The following is a 12,910-nucleotide window of genomic DNA, read 5'->3' as shown; positions in this document are numbered from 1 at the left end:
CTTCCTGACCCCTGAGATGGAGCATGAACCATCCGTCTGCCGCTTCTCCCAGCCTGAATAACCGCCAGGCGCCATTAAGGGCCATAAAGCCATTCAGCCCTTTTATAATCCTCTGCCTCGGAGGATCCCGCAGTCTGCCCAGAGAGATGAACCAAGAAGCATTTCCTTTTTATTGGCCCTGAATTTCGGGGCCGTTAATTCCTCTAAGTGACTTCTTGTTCTCCTGCTACGAAGTTAAAAGAGGAGACTCAGATTCATTCCCATCCCTCAGGTCAGGGGACCAGTGACTGGAGGGGGGCAAGGGGGGGGTTCACTGCCTGGGAGCCAGCGTCGTGCAGGGGTTAAGAGCGGTGGCCTCTGATTCCCCAATCCTCCACAGGCAGCCAGCTGGGTGACCTTGGGCAAGACACAGTTCTCTCAGAGCTCTTCTCACAGAACAGTTCTCTCAGAGCTTTCTTCGCTCCACCACACCTCCCAGGGTGTCTGTTGTGAAAAAAGGAAGGGAAGGCAATTTTAAGCTGCTTTGAGACTCACTCTGGTAGTGAAAGCAGGGTATAAAAAGCAGCTCTTCTTCTTCACGAAGGGCCTCAGAGTCTGAGAAAGTGGCAGTCCTCTTGAGGGTCAGCAGGGGCTCCGGCTGCTGCCCAGCCTCTCCTCTGTCCTCCTGGCCTTTGGCCAAGGGCTGCCTTGGTCCTTCCAAGGGGCCAGCTGGGACAGAAACATCTCCTGGAGGTTTGGGCCCCATAGCAGAGGCAACCAAGCATGCACCTTGGCCGGTTCCACAGCTTGCAGGGTGCCCCCATCTCCCCTGCTGATGCCACCTGTGGCCACCCACGAACCACGGAGCATGCCCCTGCAGCCAGAGGACACAGGTCACTCAGCATCCGACCAGGGGAGCTTTGACTCTCGGACTTTGACTTCTAGCCCGCCCCAAATTGCGTTGCTCTCGAAGGGGAAGCCGGGCTCCAATCTGGCTGGTCCTTTAGTGGCTACTAGGCATGGTGACAAAAGGGAACCTCCATGTTCTGAGGCAGTCACCCTCTGGATCTAGAATCATAGAATCGTAGAGTTGGAAGGGGTCACACAGGCCATCTAGTCCCACCCCCTGCTCAACGCAGGATCAGCCCTAAGCATCCTAAAGCTCAGCCTCTGTGCTATGATGTTGCATCTTCCGAGGAACTGCTCGGCCTCTGTGTGAGACAGGATGGAAGAGACCTTACGACACTGCCAGGGACGCAGGACGCTTGGGGATTGGGGCCAAAACGCTACAGTCAATGCCTTTCTCATAAGTGCATTTGTGTCTCGATGCCAGCACATCCCTTGTGGCCAGCAGCGCAAGGACATCATTTCTGGCACATGCCAGGCATGATGCCACCGCATCACCAGGGACCGTTTTGCAACCCCAGCCTCAGCATCCCCCCCCTGCCCCCCACGTTGGCCTTTGGAGGGCTCTTGTGTTTTCATTCTGCGTGGTGGATTTGGAGCTGGAAAATGTGTGTTCAGACGGCTGCAGGGACGCGTTGGGAGGCAGGGGACCAGCTCTGGGTGGGAAAGACCTGGAGGCTTCGGGGTGAAGCCGGGAGGGGGGGGGTCGGGGTGGGGAGGGACCTCAGTGGAGTCGAATGCTACGGAGGCCCCCCTCCAAGCAGCCATTTCCTCCAAGGGAAATGATCTCCGTCCCCCAGAGATGAGCTGCAACTCCAGGGGATCCCCAGGTCTCGCCTGGAGCCTGGCATCCCTACCTGGATCTGGTACCCCAACCCTCCTCCCCCAACAGTAGCCTGTTTTCTTCACCATCGTGCCTAAGTGAGTGTTGTGGCCCTCGAGTTGGAAGGGTCTTCTGCTTCCCTGAAGCTGATTGGGGGGGGCTCCCCAAAATTGCCTGGGGTCAGGTGCAGAAGAGCAGAGAGCCCCTTCCCCTGCAGGTCGTGGGGTGCCCAGAGACGTCCAGCCACGCCTGAGGGTGCTGGTCCACTGCCCCCTCTCTGCCAAGACCGCAGCAGAGGCCGTTCCCCACCCATGCGCTCGTAAAGCCTCCTCACATCTGCCACCACAGAAAGAGGAGAGTTTTGTGTGTGACCCTAACCCATTGCCTAAACACTGTCAGACCTCCCGCTAACCAAGGGGTGGAGGCAAGGAGAAAAACGGCCTTCAGCACCCAGTGTGACGACGGGGAACGGAGCCAGAGGCCTCAGGGCAGAGTAATAAAGCTGATTTATTGACCCGGCCCCATAAGGGCAGCGGCGGCAGCAGCGTCTCTGGCTAGCGAGCCAGTCTTAAATTTCATTAGGTGATAAATACTGAGGAGCGAATCAATTTGGTAGGAAAGCTAATTAGCTTGTGTGATTCTGCATCGATCTTGGGAAACATTGTGTTGGAGGGGCCCCGGGGTTTAATCCCTGCATGATGGAGGGCCCTGTGGGATCAAGGGGGGTCGGCAGGGTCCCCAGCCGTTCACGGAGAGGGAACCGGAGGCGAGGGAAGGATACCGCTAGGGGCTTACTGTCTCCTCTGCAGAGCACTCTTCTCTGTGGGGTCACAGCTGCGCTCAAAAGTCCACAAACATGCCTTGCCTTTCCGTGTCGATTCTGCCCAAAGGGTTTAGGAAACGCAGGGTCCAGATGGACACCAAACAGACCGTGAGAAATTTCTCACAGCTTACGAAGAACTGAGCTGTGTCGCAGAGCGAGAAACCCAATTTCAGCCGGAGGAAATGGCCGCTTCAGAGGCTGGTTTCTGTGGCCTTGCATTCTCCCCCCCCCCCTCCAAAAAAACCCTTCTGGTTTCCCTAAAAATCTAGCCCCTCTCTCCGAAAAAAGAACTCTAGGAAATTGCCAGGCCAGAGTTGGAAACCTACCCAATGTCCTGTTGGTTAGAACAGGGGTCCCCAGCATGGCGCCTGGGGGCACCGTAGGGACCGCCCATGCCTTTCCTGGTTGCCGCCAAGCAGTGCTGGGAAGTGGGGGAGTCCAGGGGGGGCTTTGGCCCAGCAAGGCCTCTGATTGGCAACTGCAGGCTTGAAGGGCTGTGCAGATTTTTGAAAGCGCAGCAGCAGCTAGCCCCACAGCACAAGGCTCTTCAAGGTAAGTTGTGGCAGCCATTTTGTGGCTGGTTCCGCCTCCTGTGGCAGCCATTTTGTGGCTAGTTCTTCCTCCTGTGGCAGCCATTTTGTGGATGGTTCCAACTCCCATGGCAGCCATTTTGTGGCTGGTGCTGCCTCCTGTCGCAGCCATTTTGTGGATGGTGCCGCCTCCTGTGGCAGCCATTTTGTGGATGGTGCCGCCTCCTGTGGCAGCCATTTTGTGGCTGTCTGCAGTGCCCTGTGTCAGAATTCCAAAGGGGCCCAAAAGCTCAAAACGGTTGAGGACGCTGGTTATAGCCTCATCAGAGGGTCCATCCTCTATAAGAGAACCCCACCCCCCTTGTCATGGTTACAGGGCTGCTGGTTCTGGGTGGGGAAATACCAAAAGCTCTGGGGGGAAGGCGTCTGGGGAGGGAGACACCACGGTGGGGCTTAAGGCCGCATGGCCCACCTTTCAGGGCTGCCATCCTCCCTACAGGAAGGGAGGTCCATGGTAATAGCAGGAGAACACCACCCACCCCCTGGAGGTTCGCAAGCTGGCCTAGATCCCGCCCTTCACGGCAGCCATTTTCTCCAGGAGAGCTGGTCTCAGTGGTCGGGGGCTCAGTGGGAGATCTTGAGGCCCTGCCCGGAGGTTGGCAACCCCAGCAGAGTGGGCTCCTCCTTGCTCAGCTTCTCCCCTCTCGCCCGCAGGTGGTCAAGGTGGTGGGCAGCAACATCTCCCACAAGCTGCGCCTCTCGCGGGTCAAGACGACGGACGAAGGGACCTACGAGTGCCGGGTCATCGACTTCAGCGACAGCAAGGCCCGGCACCACAAGGTCAAGGCGTACCTGCGGGTGGAGCCCCCGGAAGAGATGGGCGAGCCCCGCCGCCACCCCTCCCCTGCCGGCCACCTGCAGGACACCCGAGGCATGGGCGGGCAGCCCCCTGAGCACGGCAAACTGAACGGCGCCCACCCGCACCCCCCGCGCCAGCCCCACAAGCCGGGCCGGGAGCTGAGGAAGCGCTCCACGGACGAGGAGGCCGCCTGCTCCCTCTAGACTGGCCGGAGCGCAGACTCTTGGTCCTGAACGGCCGGAGGGGGCTTCTCCCGCCACCACTCCCCCCACGCAGACAGGCATCCCCACATCCCCCAGCCCCCCTGCCCCATCAGGCGGTGGGAACACCGCGCCCCACAGGCCACCCCCTTTGGGGGTCCCTCGCGGCCGAACCCCGGGGAAACCAAGGCGCACACTGGAGGCATCAGCGTCCGCATGTACCCCAGCCACACCCTCCCCTTCCGTCGGCCCTGTAGATACGCCTTTTTAAGCCTCCCCCCCCCCTTGTTTTCACTGCCACTTCTCCCCCAAACGGACCTCGGGCTTCTTTCGGGGGATTCCCGGGACAAAACGGAGCCGCATCTGGACGGCGGAGGCCCAGCAGGTCACGCCCCCGTGGGTGGGAGACGGCTCGGCCTCCAGGAAGACGGCCTTCAGTCGAATCCAAGCCGGATTATCGTCCCTGCCATCTTTTGGAAATGTCTAAGGCCCCCCAAGCACGGACTCAGGGTCTCGCCCGCTTTACTGCGTGAGGATTCTGTTCAAAGTTTTGCGCTCTAAAGGACAGGTGGTCAAGCCACACCTTTCTAACCCCCCCAACCCCCCCCTGAAACACACACATCTGCATTGCCAGCTACTTATCCCTTTTGTGGCCCTCCCCAGGAGGCCTCTCTCTTGCTTTGTGAAATGAAACCTCCGGAGGGGGGCCGTTTTGACTGTCTTAACTTGCTAGTATTGACCTGTGTTGCTATGAAATCGATGACTGTATATTGTAAATAGAACTCACTGTTGCGCACACATACACACACACACAGACACACAAACACACACACACAGCCTGCCCACCCGACAGCACACCGGCTCCGTCCCCAAGAGCTTTTGGGACAGGCCCACTGAGCCCCACTCAGACATGGCCCCCCTCAAAAGAATGCCACCCCCGGGTTTGCATGGAAATGCGTAGCCAGGAGAGGATTAGGGAGTCCTGGAGAAGTGGCAGAAGCTGGGGGGGGGGGGGTTGGTGAGGAGGATCCCCACCGAAAATGTAGGAGTTGCAATGTCAGCAGGGGCATTTCCCCACACGGAAGTCTCACAAGCATCTGAGTCTTGCTCAGCTTCACCCCCTTGAGCTGTCCAAGATTCTGGTGAGGCTGTCTGACCGGGTACCGGACCCCAAAGCAGGGGGCACCCTGGCTACAAAGAGCTTTGTGAGAAGTGGCCTGTAGGGAGACTGCAGGGGGGAGTCATCTGCTGTGCTGGCTGGGGCAGGGATCCCAGAGGCAGCTGCCAGGAAGAGCCCGTGCATTGGGGAGGGGTCGTGGTTCAGTGGCAGAAGCTGCCGGGGTCCATCCCTGGCATGTCCAGTTGCGGCTGCTGCAGGTCAGGGGGAGGCAGGCTGACTTTGGGCCCTGATGGTCTCACTCAGGACGATGCAGCATTACATGGGTCTGCATGCAGCTACAACTCTCTTCAGTAAGATCTGGGGAAGGAACGTCCCGGTGTCCGAGCATGCCAGCCAGCTGGGCCCTGAACGTCCAAGAGAGCTCTGTCTTTTTCCACGCTGTTGAGGATAAGATGAAGAGCCTTGTCCGAGGAAGCAGGATCCTGCTCAGGATCTCTTGCACATTTCACGTGGATTGCAAAGCAGCCTGTGCAGGAGAACGTGAAGGGCCATGGCTTAGTGGCAAGGCAACCCCTGGCAGAAGGTCCCTGGCTCAACCCCTGGCACCCCCCAGGAAAGGACTGGGCAAGAGGTGATGTGGGGAGTTCTCTGCCTTCCTGGGGAGCTGCTGCCAGTCTGAGTCGGCAATACTGACCCTGACGGCCCAATAGAAGGTGGCTTCATGGGCTACGTTCTGCAACAATCTCCTTGGACAGGAGCTGAATGCAGCCGGCTTCTTGTTCCACAGACCATGTTGCTGCTGGTGCTGGAAATTTTCAACATGTTTCCCCTGCCCTCCTTTGGAGGTAGGGCTCCCAACTCCAGTTTGGGAAATTCCCGGATGGTGGAGTGGGGGGTGGGGGGTAAGAGCCTGGGGAGGTTTGGGTTTGGGGAGGGGAGGCCTCTCAGAAAGGTAAAACACCATAGGCTGCACCCTTTCCGACCTGACCTTCGCCATCTGGAACTCAGTGGAGAGCCAGCCTGGTGTCGTGGTTCAGAGCAGCAGCCTCTAATCTGGAGAACTGAGTTTGATTCCTTGCTCCTCCTCCGCATGCAGCTGGGTGACCCTGGGCCAGTCACAGTTCTCTTAGAGCTCCTCTCACAGAGCAGTTCTCCCAGAGCTCTCTACCTCACAGGGTCTCTGTGATCATAAGGTGATTGTAAGCTGCTGTGGGACTCCTCCCCGGAGTAAAAAGCCGGGTACACAACCCAACCCTTCTTCGGTTGTAATTCCGGTCCATCTCCAGGCTCTAACTGGCAGTTGGCAACCCCATTAAAGGTTGTTCATTTCCCCCCTTTATGGAGAATGTGAGGTCTTTGGGGCTCACTTCCCCCTTGTGCCCGCCGGGAGGGTGGCAGGTCGACAGCCAGCTGCTCTCAGCGGCAAGGGCTGTGTGTGTCCAGGGCTGCAGGAAGAGAGGCCCACACCTGGCTGTCCAGCAGGCCTCCTGCCTCCCTCCCCAGCTCTCCTTGGAGGCATTTCTGTTTGCTCTCCCTGGAGGGAGGCCAGGGCATCTGCAGCCAGATGGGGCCAGGTGACCTGCCAAAAGGAGACGGGGACCCTTCTAAGGGCGGCTTCCAAGAAACGATCCAACAGGTGGCCACCAGCAATGCTTTAGGTACCCAGTTCTCTGTCTTGGCTCACAGGGAGGTCAGACAAGATGACCTTCAGAGAACCTCCCATCCATGTAACCCCAGATGCTGCACTGGCGAGCAGAAAAACTAGGGGGGGGGAGTTCTCTTGCCACCCCCTGCAGGTCCCAATCCAGTCTATGACTAGCGGAAGTGAATAAAAATCTGTCAATGGGCTTTTGTCTCTGCCTCTTTGTGTTTCGTTTCCTTTATACTGTTATTTTTAATGCAAGTTAGTTCTCATCTGCGTTTCCCCCACAGACTCCAGACCAATTACACTTGGCAAATCAGAGCAATTAACAAAACAGGACATCCCAAAACTGATTCATTAGGACAATAGAATCCCTGAGCCGGCAGAAAGAACTGCAGCAGAACATAAGCAGCAGAACCTGCACCTTAAGCGGGGCAGAAACTACAAAACAGGGTCTTACTTACAGTATACAGCAGCAAAGACCACAAGTCCCGGCCATCTATCCAAGTTATTTCATGAACTGTTTTGTACCAATGCAACCTGTGCAGAAATGCCCCTCTGAATGATTCAGTTTTGCAGAAAACTGGGAGAGTGGGACCTTTCCTGACCTCCCTCGCCAGGCCATTCCGCCTGATGGACCACGGGGAGAGAGGTGGTCCCACCAGGAAGAGGGGCGAAGGCCACAGAGGGGCTGGCATGGGGTGGCCGATCCCTTGAACAGAGTCCGGCAACAGACAGCCCACCAGCACAACTTCTCCAAAACAGGATCCGTATGCACAGACCGTGACGGGCTGTTGTGAGCAGCTGGGTCTGAGAACCTTTCGGTGACATGCTGCTCAAATAAAATCAGAGTCCGGAGCTTTTGAAAGCATAAATCTTGGTTGGTCTTAAAAGTGCCACTGGACTCTGATTTTATTTTGCTACTTCTTCAGACCAACACGGTCTACATGAATCTATGCTGCTAAAATGGAATCCTGTAGAGAGAGCCAGTTAAGAAATGACTCTTGGGAACCGACCGTGGACCGGGAAGGAGGCGGTTTAGCCCTGACGGAGGACTGGGAAGGGGGCCAAAGGGAGCGAGAGGATCCTGCAACATCCCCTTCATGTCCAAAAGGGACAGAGCTTCGAATGGCAGCCCAGATGGGGTGGTGCCCTGGTGCATATTGCTCGGATAGAAACACGACAGGAGAGATTCCATCCGGGCAGCGTGAAACTTAATTGTGATCAATGTGATTCCAGGAGAAACAGCTGAGGGATCCACCCAAGACATCAGGGGGGTTGCTTTTTTAGCTCTCAAACACCCACAACAGACAACACCCACGCATGCACAAACAGCCTCTGCATGTGGGTCTTGGGAAGGGTGCGTCTGCTAAGCATTCGTTCCCTTATATCTCAGGCGAGGGGTTAATTTGCCCAAGAAGTGGAGCATTCTGCCAGATGAACCAACAACAAAGCAAGGCCAGCCTGCCTGTTTTTGCCAGTGCCTCATTCGCATTTCTCCTCCGCCCCCCTGCCAACCACATTCGGGTACAGTCCGTCTTACACGGGTGCTGAACGCAGCCTGTTCCAGCTGAGCCCTGTTCCTTGAGAGGCTACCGCCTTGTTGCTGTGGCCTTGAGCAACTCCTGCCTGACGCACAACGGGGGGCTTTGGTCTTCCGCATATCAATTGGGGCGTCCTGCTCTGCCTGTGTGCGGAATTCAGCCTGCTTCAGCTGCTTGCTAAAATGGATCCAAAATAGCCCCGACTCTGGCCTATCGTAGCCAAGGGAAGGGATCCCTGCCCAGAGAAAAGGGAGAGGACTCTTACAGGAGGAGCGATCCCTGGTCCGCGTGGGAAGCACTGGGTGGTGAGGCTGGAAGGGAGTCGAATCTTCCTACAGACGGTGAGGAGAGAGAGGAAGAGGAGGAGAATCTCACCTTCGGCACCTTAGTCTGCTCAGTGGGGGGAGGAGAAGGCAGTGGGTGTTTAGGGTGGCCAACCTCCAGGTGGATCCAAACACACCAGAAGACAGAATCGGAATACAGGATGATCTTGACAGGATAGAAAACTGGGCCAAATGAATAACATGAATGTCAGTAGGGATAACTGGAAAGGGATTACATTCGGATCTGCTCCTTAAGAGCCTGATTTTTGTGTAAAAGGTTTGTTACTTCACGGGACTTTAGGAAGGCCACTGGGGCATTTTTTGCTGTTGCGGAAACAGCCTGGGAGTTAGCTCTGAAGAGTCCACAGTGGCGATCGGCAGTTCCCTGGGCGTGCAAGGAAGGGCCACAAGAGACAAACCCTGGCACAGCCCTTCCTGCCCACCCACTCACCACCTGCCTGAGGCCATAAAAGCAGCATTTTTCTGTCCGTGGAGCCCGGAAATGCCTTTTCTTACACCAGGATTCAAATGCATCAATTCTTGTCTGATTTCTTCATTGTCCAACTTTCACAGCCATAAGGGGCTACTGGAAATATGATAGATCTAACTAATCTACATTTAGTAATCAGGCTTCGGGGAATCCGCCGATGGAGGGCAGGGGAGGGATTCTGGTGGGACACGGGGCCTCTCCGGAGCAGGCATTTCCTTCAGGGGAACTTATTTCGCCCCGTTTTAATAGCAGGAGATTTCCAGCGATCCGTTAGACGTAGGGCAGCCTACATGAGACACACGGAACTAAAAACAGCCAGTGGCTGGAGGTCCCAGGGATGGATGCCACGGCCCGCAGGAGAGGGGAGGGGGAAAGGCAGGGATTCGAGTTCCCAGCCTACTTGGGGGCTGCGTTTTCTGAGGGAAGGTGGCTGAGGCGGGGGCTCCAAAGAGGTGCTAGCCAGGAGGCTGGGCCTGTTGCTCCCGGAGTGCCTCGGCCCACACGCCCCCAATGACAACGGGGCCCCCGGTTACACTGTGCCGAAGCCTCAACGCCCCTGGCCAGCCCTGTCGGAAGAGAAATACGCAGCAGCTCCCATTGAGGAGAGGTGGAGAGGCGGCTGGCTCCCCCTCAGGCGGTCCTCACTTGTATATCTCCCACGGACGTCGCCTTTTCCGGCTTACCCATTTGGCATGCTCTCCTTGTGCTGCTTGTCAGGGAAATGTATGTCTTCCCCGGAAAGAGACGGCGGAAAGAAAACAGGGGGCTGCCCGAGGTTTGCCACAGGCTAATGCTGATGGATGGAAGGGCCCTCTGGGATCGAGGAGCGATTCCAGGCGGAGACCCACACAGGCGTGGTGCCAGGGAGACCGACGCTGGGCTGCAGAAGGGCTGGCAGCAGCCTGGGATCCGCAGCTTGGGAGAAACGCAGGAAACCGCCCAGGAGATGAAGGGGGCAATGCATTCAAGGGGAGACGGCACACAGAAACATAGGATCACAGAGTTGGAAGGGACCTCTTTTTTCACCCTCCATCATTCTATTTTTTATTTATTTGTGTCACAAGACATACTGCTTGTCGAAAAAAAAATTAAAACAAGAAGGGGGATATTTATAAATGTTCATATGTTTTATCAGTGCCGGGGGGAGCCCAAGGTCACCCAGCTGGTTGCATGTGGGGGAGGAGCGGGGAAGCAAACCCAGCTGGCCAGATTAGAAGTCCGCACTCCTAACCACTACACCAAACTGGCTCTCAAAACCCAACCAACATGCCCTGTGTGTAACAGGCCCTTGTGGGTCTCAGAGTGGCCATTAAAGAATGCGAGAGAAACACTTCCCACGCTTAAAGCGGGGAGCCCCTCGGTGGTTCTCGTGAGACTCCTGGTGGCCTTCCCTGTGCTTGGGATCAGCCACTGCTTCCTGCCACAGCTGCCTTCTGTGGGGGGCTCCCCTTGCCCCCCATGACAGAAACAGGCTTTCTGGAGATGGCTCTATAAGTGGGGATGCTGTTAAAGGCACAGGGGGGGGGGGCAGCTCCCTGAAAGAGCCTCTTCTTGGCTTGCAGAGTCTCCTCGGTTCAACTCCCATCCTTTCCGTTTTAAAGGGTCAGGCAGTAGATGACGTGGAAGGCCTCTGCCAAAGACCTCATGAAGCTGCTGCCAGTCAGAGCAGGCAATAGTGACCCTGGTGGACAGACAGTCTGTTGCAGAATGATTCAAATGGGTCACCGTGTTGGCCTGAAGTAGCACAATAAAATCAGAGTCCAGGGGCACCTTTAAGACCAACAAAGATTTATTCAGGGCGTGAGCTTTCGAGTGCAAGCACTCGAAAGCTCACGCCTTGAATAAATCTTTGTTGGTCTTAAAGCTGTTACTGGACTCTGCTTTTATTGTGTTCCAGAACGAGGCAGCTGCATGTAGGTGACCAGGGTGAGGGAGAAGGCGGCATGTCCGGAAGGGGAAGAGCCCCCTTCTGTTGCAAGCAGGGCAGAGACAGTTAAAACCTGGTGGTGGGATTGCAGCCTGTGCCCCCCCCCCCACAGATTTACCCAGGGAAAGGTTTCAGCAGCAGCTCTTCCAATCCATCACCTTCCCCGTGAGGGAACATTTATAAAATTTGCCTCCTGGCCTATCAGCGCACAAAGCAGCCCGCAGTGGGGACAGAGGCCAATTCAAAACTTCAATAAACTACAATCTGGCAATGCAATCTGTTAAAAACCGCAGGCAGATAATATCTGCCCTTGATCCGCAGGATCTGCCGGTTCCTCCTGGAATCCCCTGGGCTTCAGCCACAGCCAGCCCCGACTGCTTGAAGCCGGGCATTGAAGCCGACTCTCCGATGGCCACGGTTAGCTGAATTATCCAGAAGAATTTGGGAGCCACTTTGGAGCAGCTGGGAGGGGCTTGGATTGGCTGACTCTAGAGGAAGATCCTTTCACAAAAAACCAAACATCTGCTCTGACGCAGAAGGGCTAGAACAGCAAGAAGGGAGGACTGAAGCGGGATTCCAAAGCGCCAGAGACTCTGGATTTGATGCCCCCCCAACATGGTCTAAATTTCAGAGGGCTTCAGATGTTACCTCCTAGGCCTGCTGAATTCTGGGAAGGCTCAAGGGGGTGGCAGGTGACAGTGGGTGAGCATGGGAGTTGTGAGTGGCCTGCACAGTGCAGGGGGTTGGACTAGATGACCCAGGAGGTCCCTTCCAACTCTATGATTCTATGAATCAAGGCCCAATGCTCCCTGACTTCCAGCTAGGGTTGCCAGCCTCCAGGCGGTAGCTGGAGTTCGCCCAGGATTACAACAGAGATCCATTCCCCCGGAGAGAATGGCTGCTGTGGAAGGTGGACCTTATGGTCTTATACTCCACTGAAGTCCCTGCCCTGCTCTTCCCAAACCCAACCCTCTGCAGACTCCACCTCCCAATCTCCAGGGCTGATTCTGCACTTACTTTGTTTTTTCCATTTTGGATCCTGCTGAATTCAGACTGATTTGAACTCGGGTCTTCCTCTATCCCTCCCCCCTTCAATTGAAGCAGAAAGTGTTCTGCACTTGATTGGGGAAGCTCAGAGCCGGAAGGGGAGCAGGAGCCTCTTTCTTTTCTTTGATGAGGTGGGGGGGGGGAGGATTGGAGACAGCAGAGGAGGGGGAATAAATCCAAGAGGCAAATCTCTGCTGAGAGAAGTTAGGGCTTCTGGAGCGCAGTCACTTTAAGGGAAGCCCTGCAACCGGGAACCAGGAAGTCTTTGAAATGACTTTGCTACAACGCATGGAAAAGGGAGTTTATTCGCACCAAGTAGAAATCTGTATACTTACTGATGGCAATTTTTCAAATATCCAAGCTTATATCCACTCCTGGATATCACAGGGGAAAGGTAGAGTCACTCCGGATCCATCATGCACGTTGCAGAGGGAAAATGTAAAGCGCCCAAAATAAAAGTAGGAATCAAATTCAGTGTAGACGGCAGGGATTTATTTGGACTGGGAGTGGGTCAAAAGCCCTGTGCAGACTACGCCCAGGTTTCTCCCAACCCAGAGCTGCAACCTGACTTTGGCAGGTGAAAGGAACACTGTTTCACACAGTGGTCAAAACTAAGGTGCCATCAGAGGTCTACCAGTGGAGCCAGAACTCCAGAAGTCACGTTTAAGAGCAGCGGTTTCTAATCTGGAGTCAGGTA

The 12,910-nt window shown here is 55.9% G+C and overlaps 1 protein-coding gene across 2 annotated transcripts in view; it reads left to right on the top strand.

The window, feature by feature from the left end:
• Window positions 1-7,087, top strand: part of VSTM2L (V-set and transmembrane domain containing 2 like) — a 61,470-nt gene extending 54,383 nt beyond the window's left edge. For both annotated transcript variants that reach the window (XM_077336102.1, XM_077336103.1), the window contains exon 4: window positions 3,776-7,087. In XM_077336102.1, the coding sequence (XP_077192217.1) occupies window positions 3,776-4,123 (348 nt within the window). In that variant the 3' untranslated portion in view covers window positions 4,124-7,087. The remainder of the gene's footprint in view (window positions 1-3,775) is intronic.
• Window positions 7,088-12,910: the final 5,823 nt, after the last annotated feature.

This window comes from Paroedura picta, chromosome 4 (assembly GCF_049243985.1).
Source record: "Paroedura picta isolate Pp20150507F chromosome 4, Ppicta_v3.0, whole genome shotgun sequence".
NCBI lineage: Eukaryota > Metazoa > Chordata > Lepidosauria > Squamata > Gekkonidae > Paroedura > Paroedura picta.
Note: the sequence above shows the minus strand (reverse complement) of the source record. Positions and strands in the feature narration are given on the sequence as shown.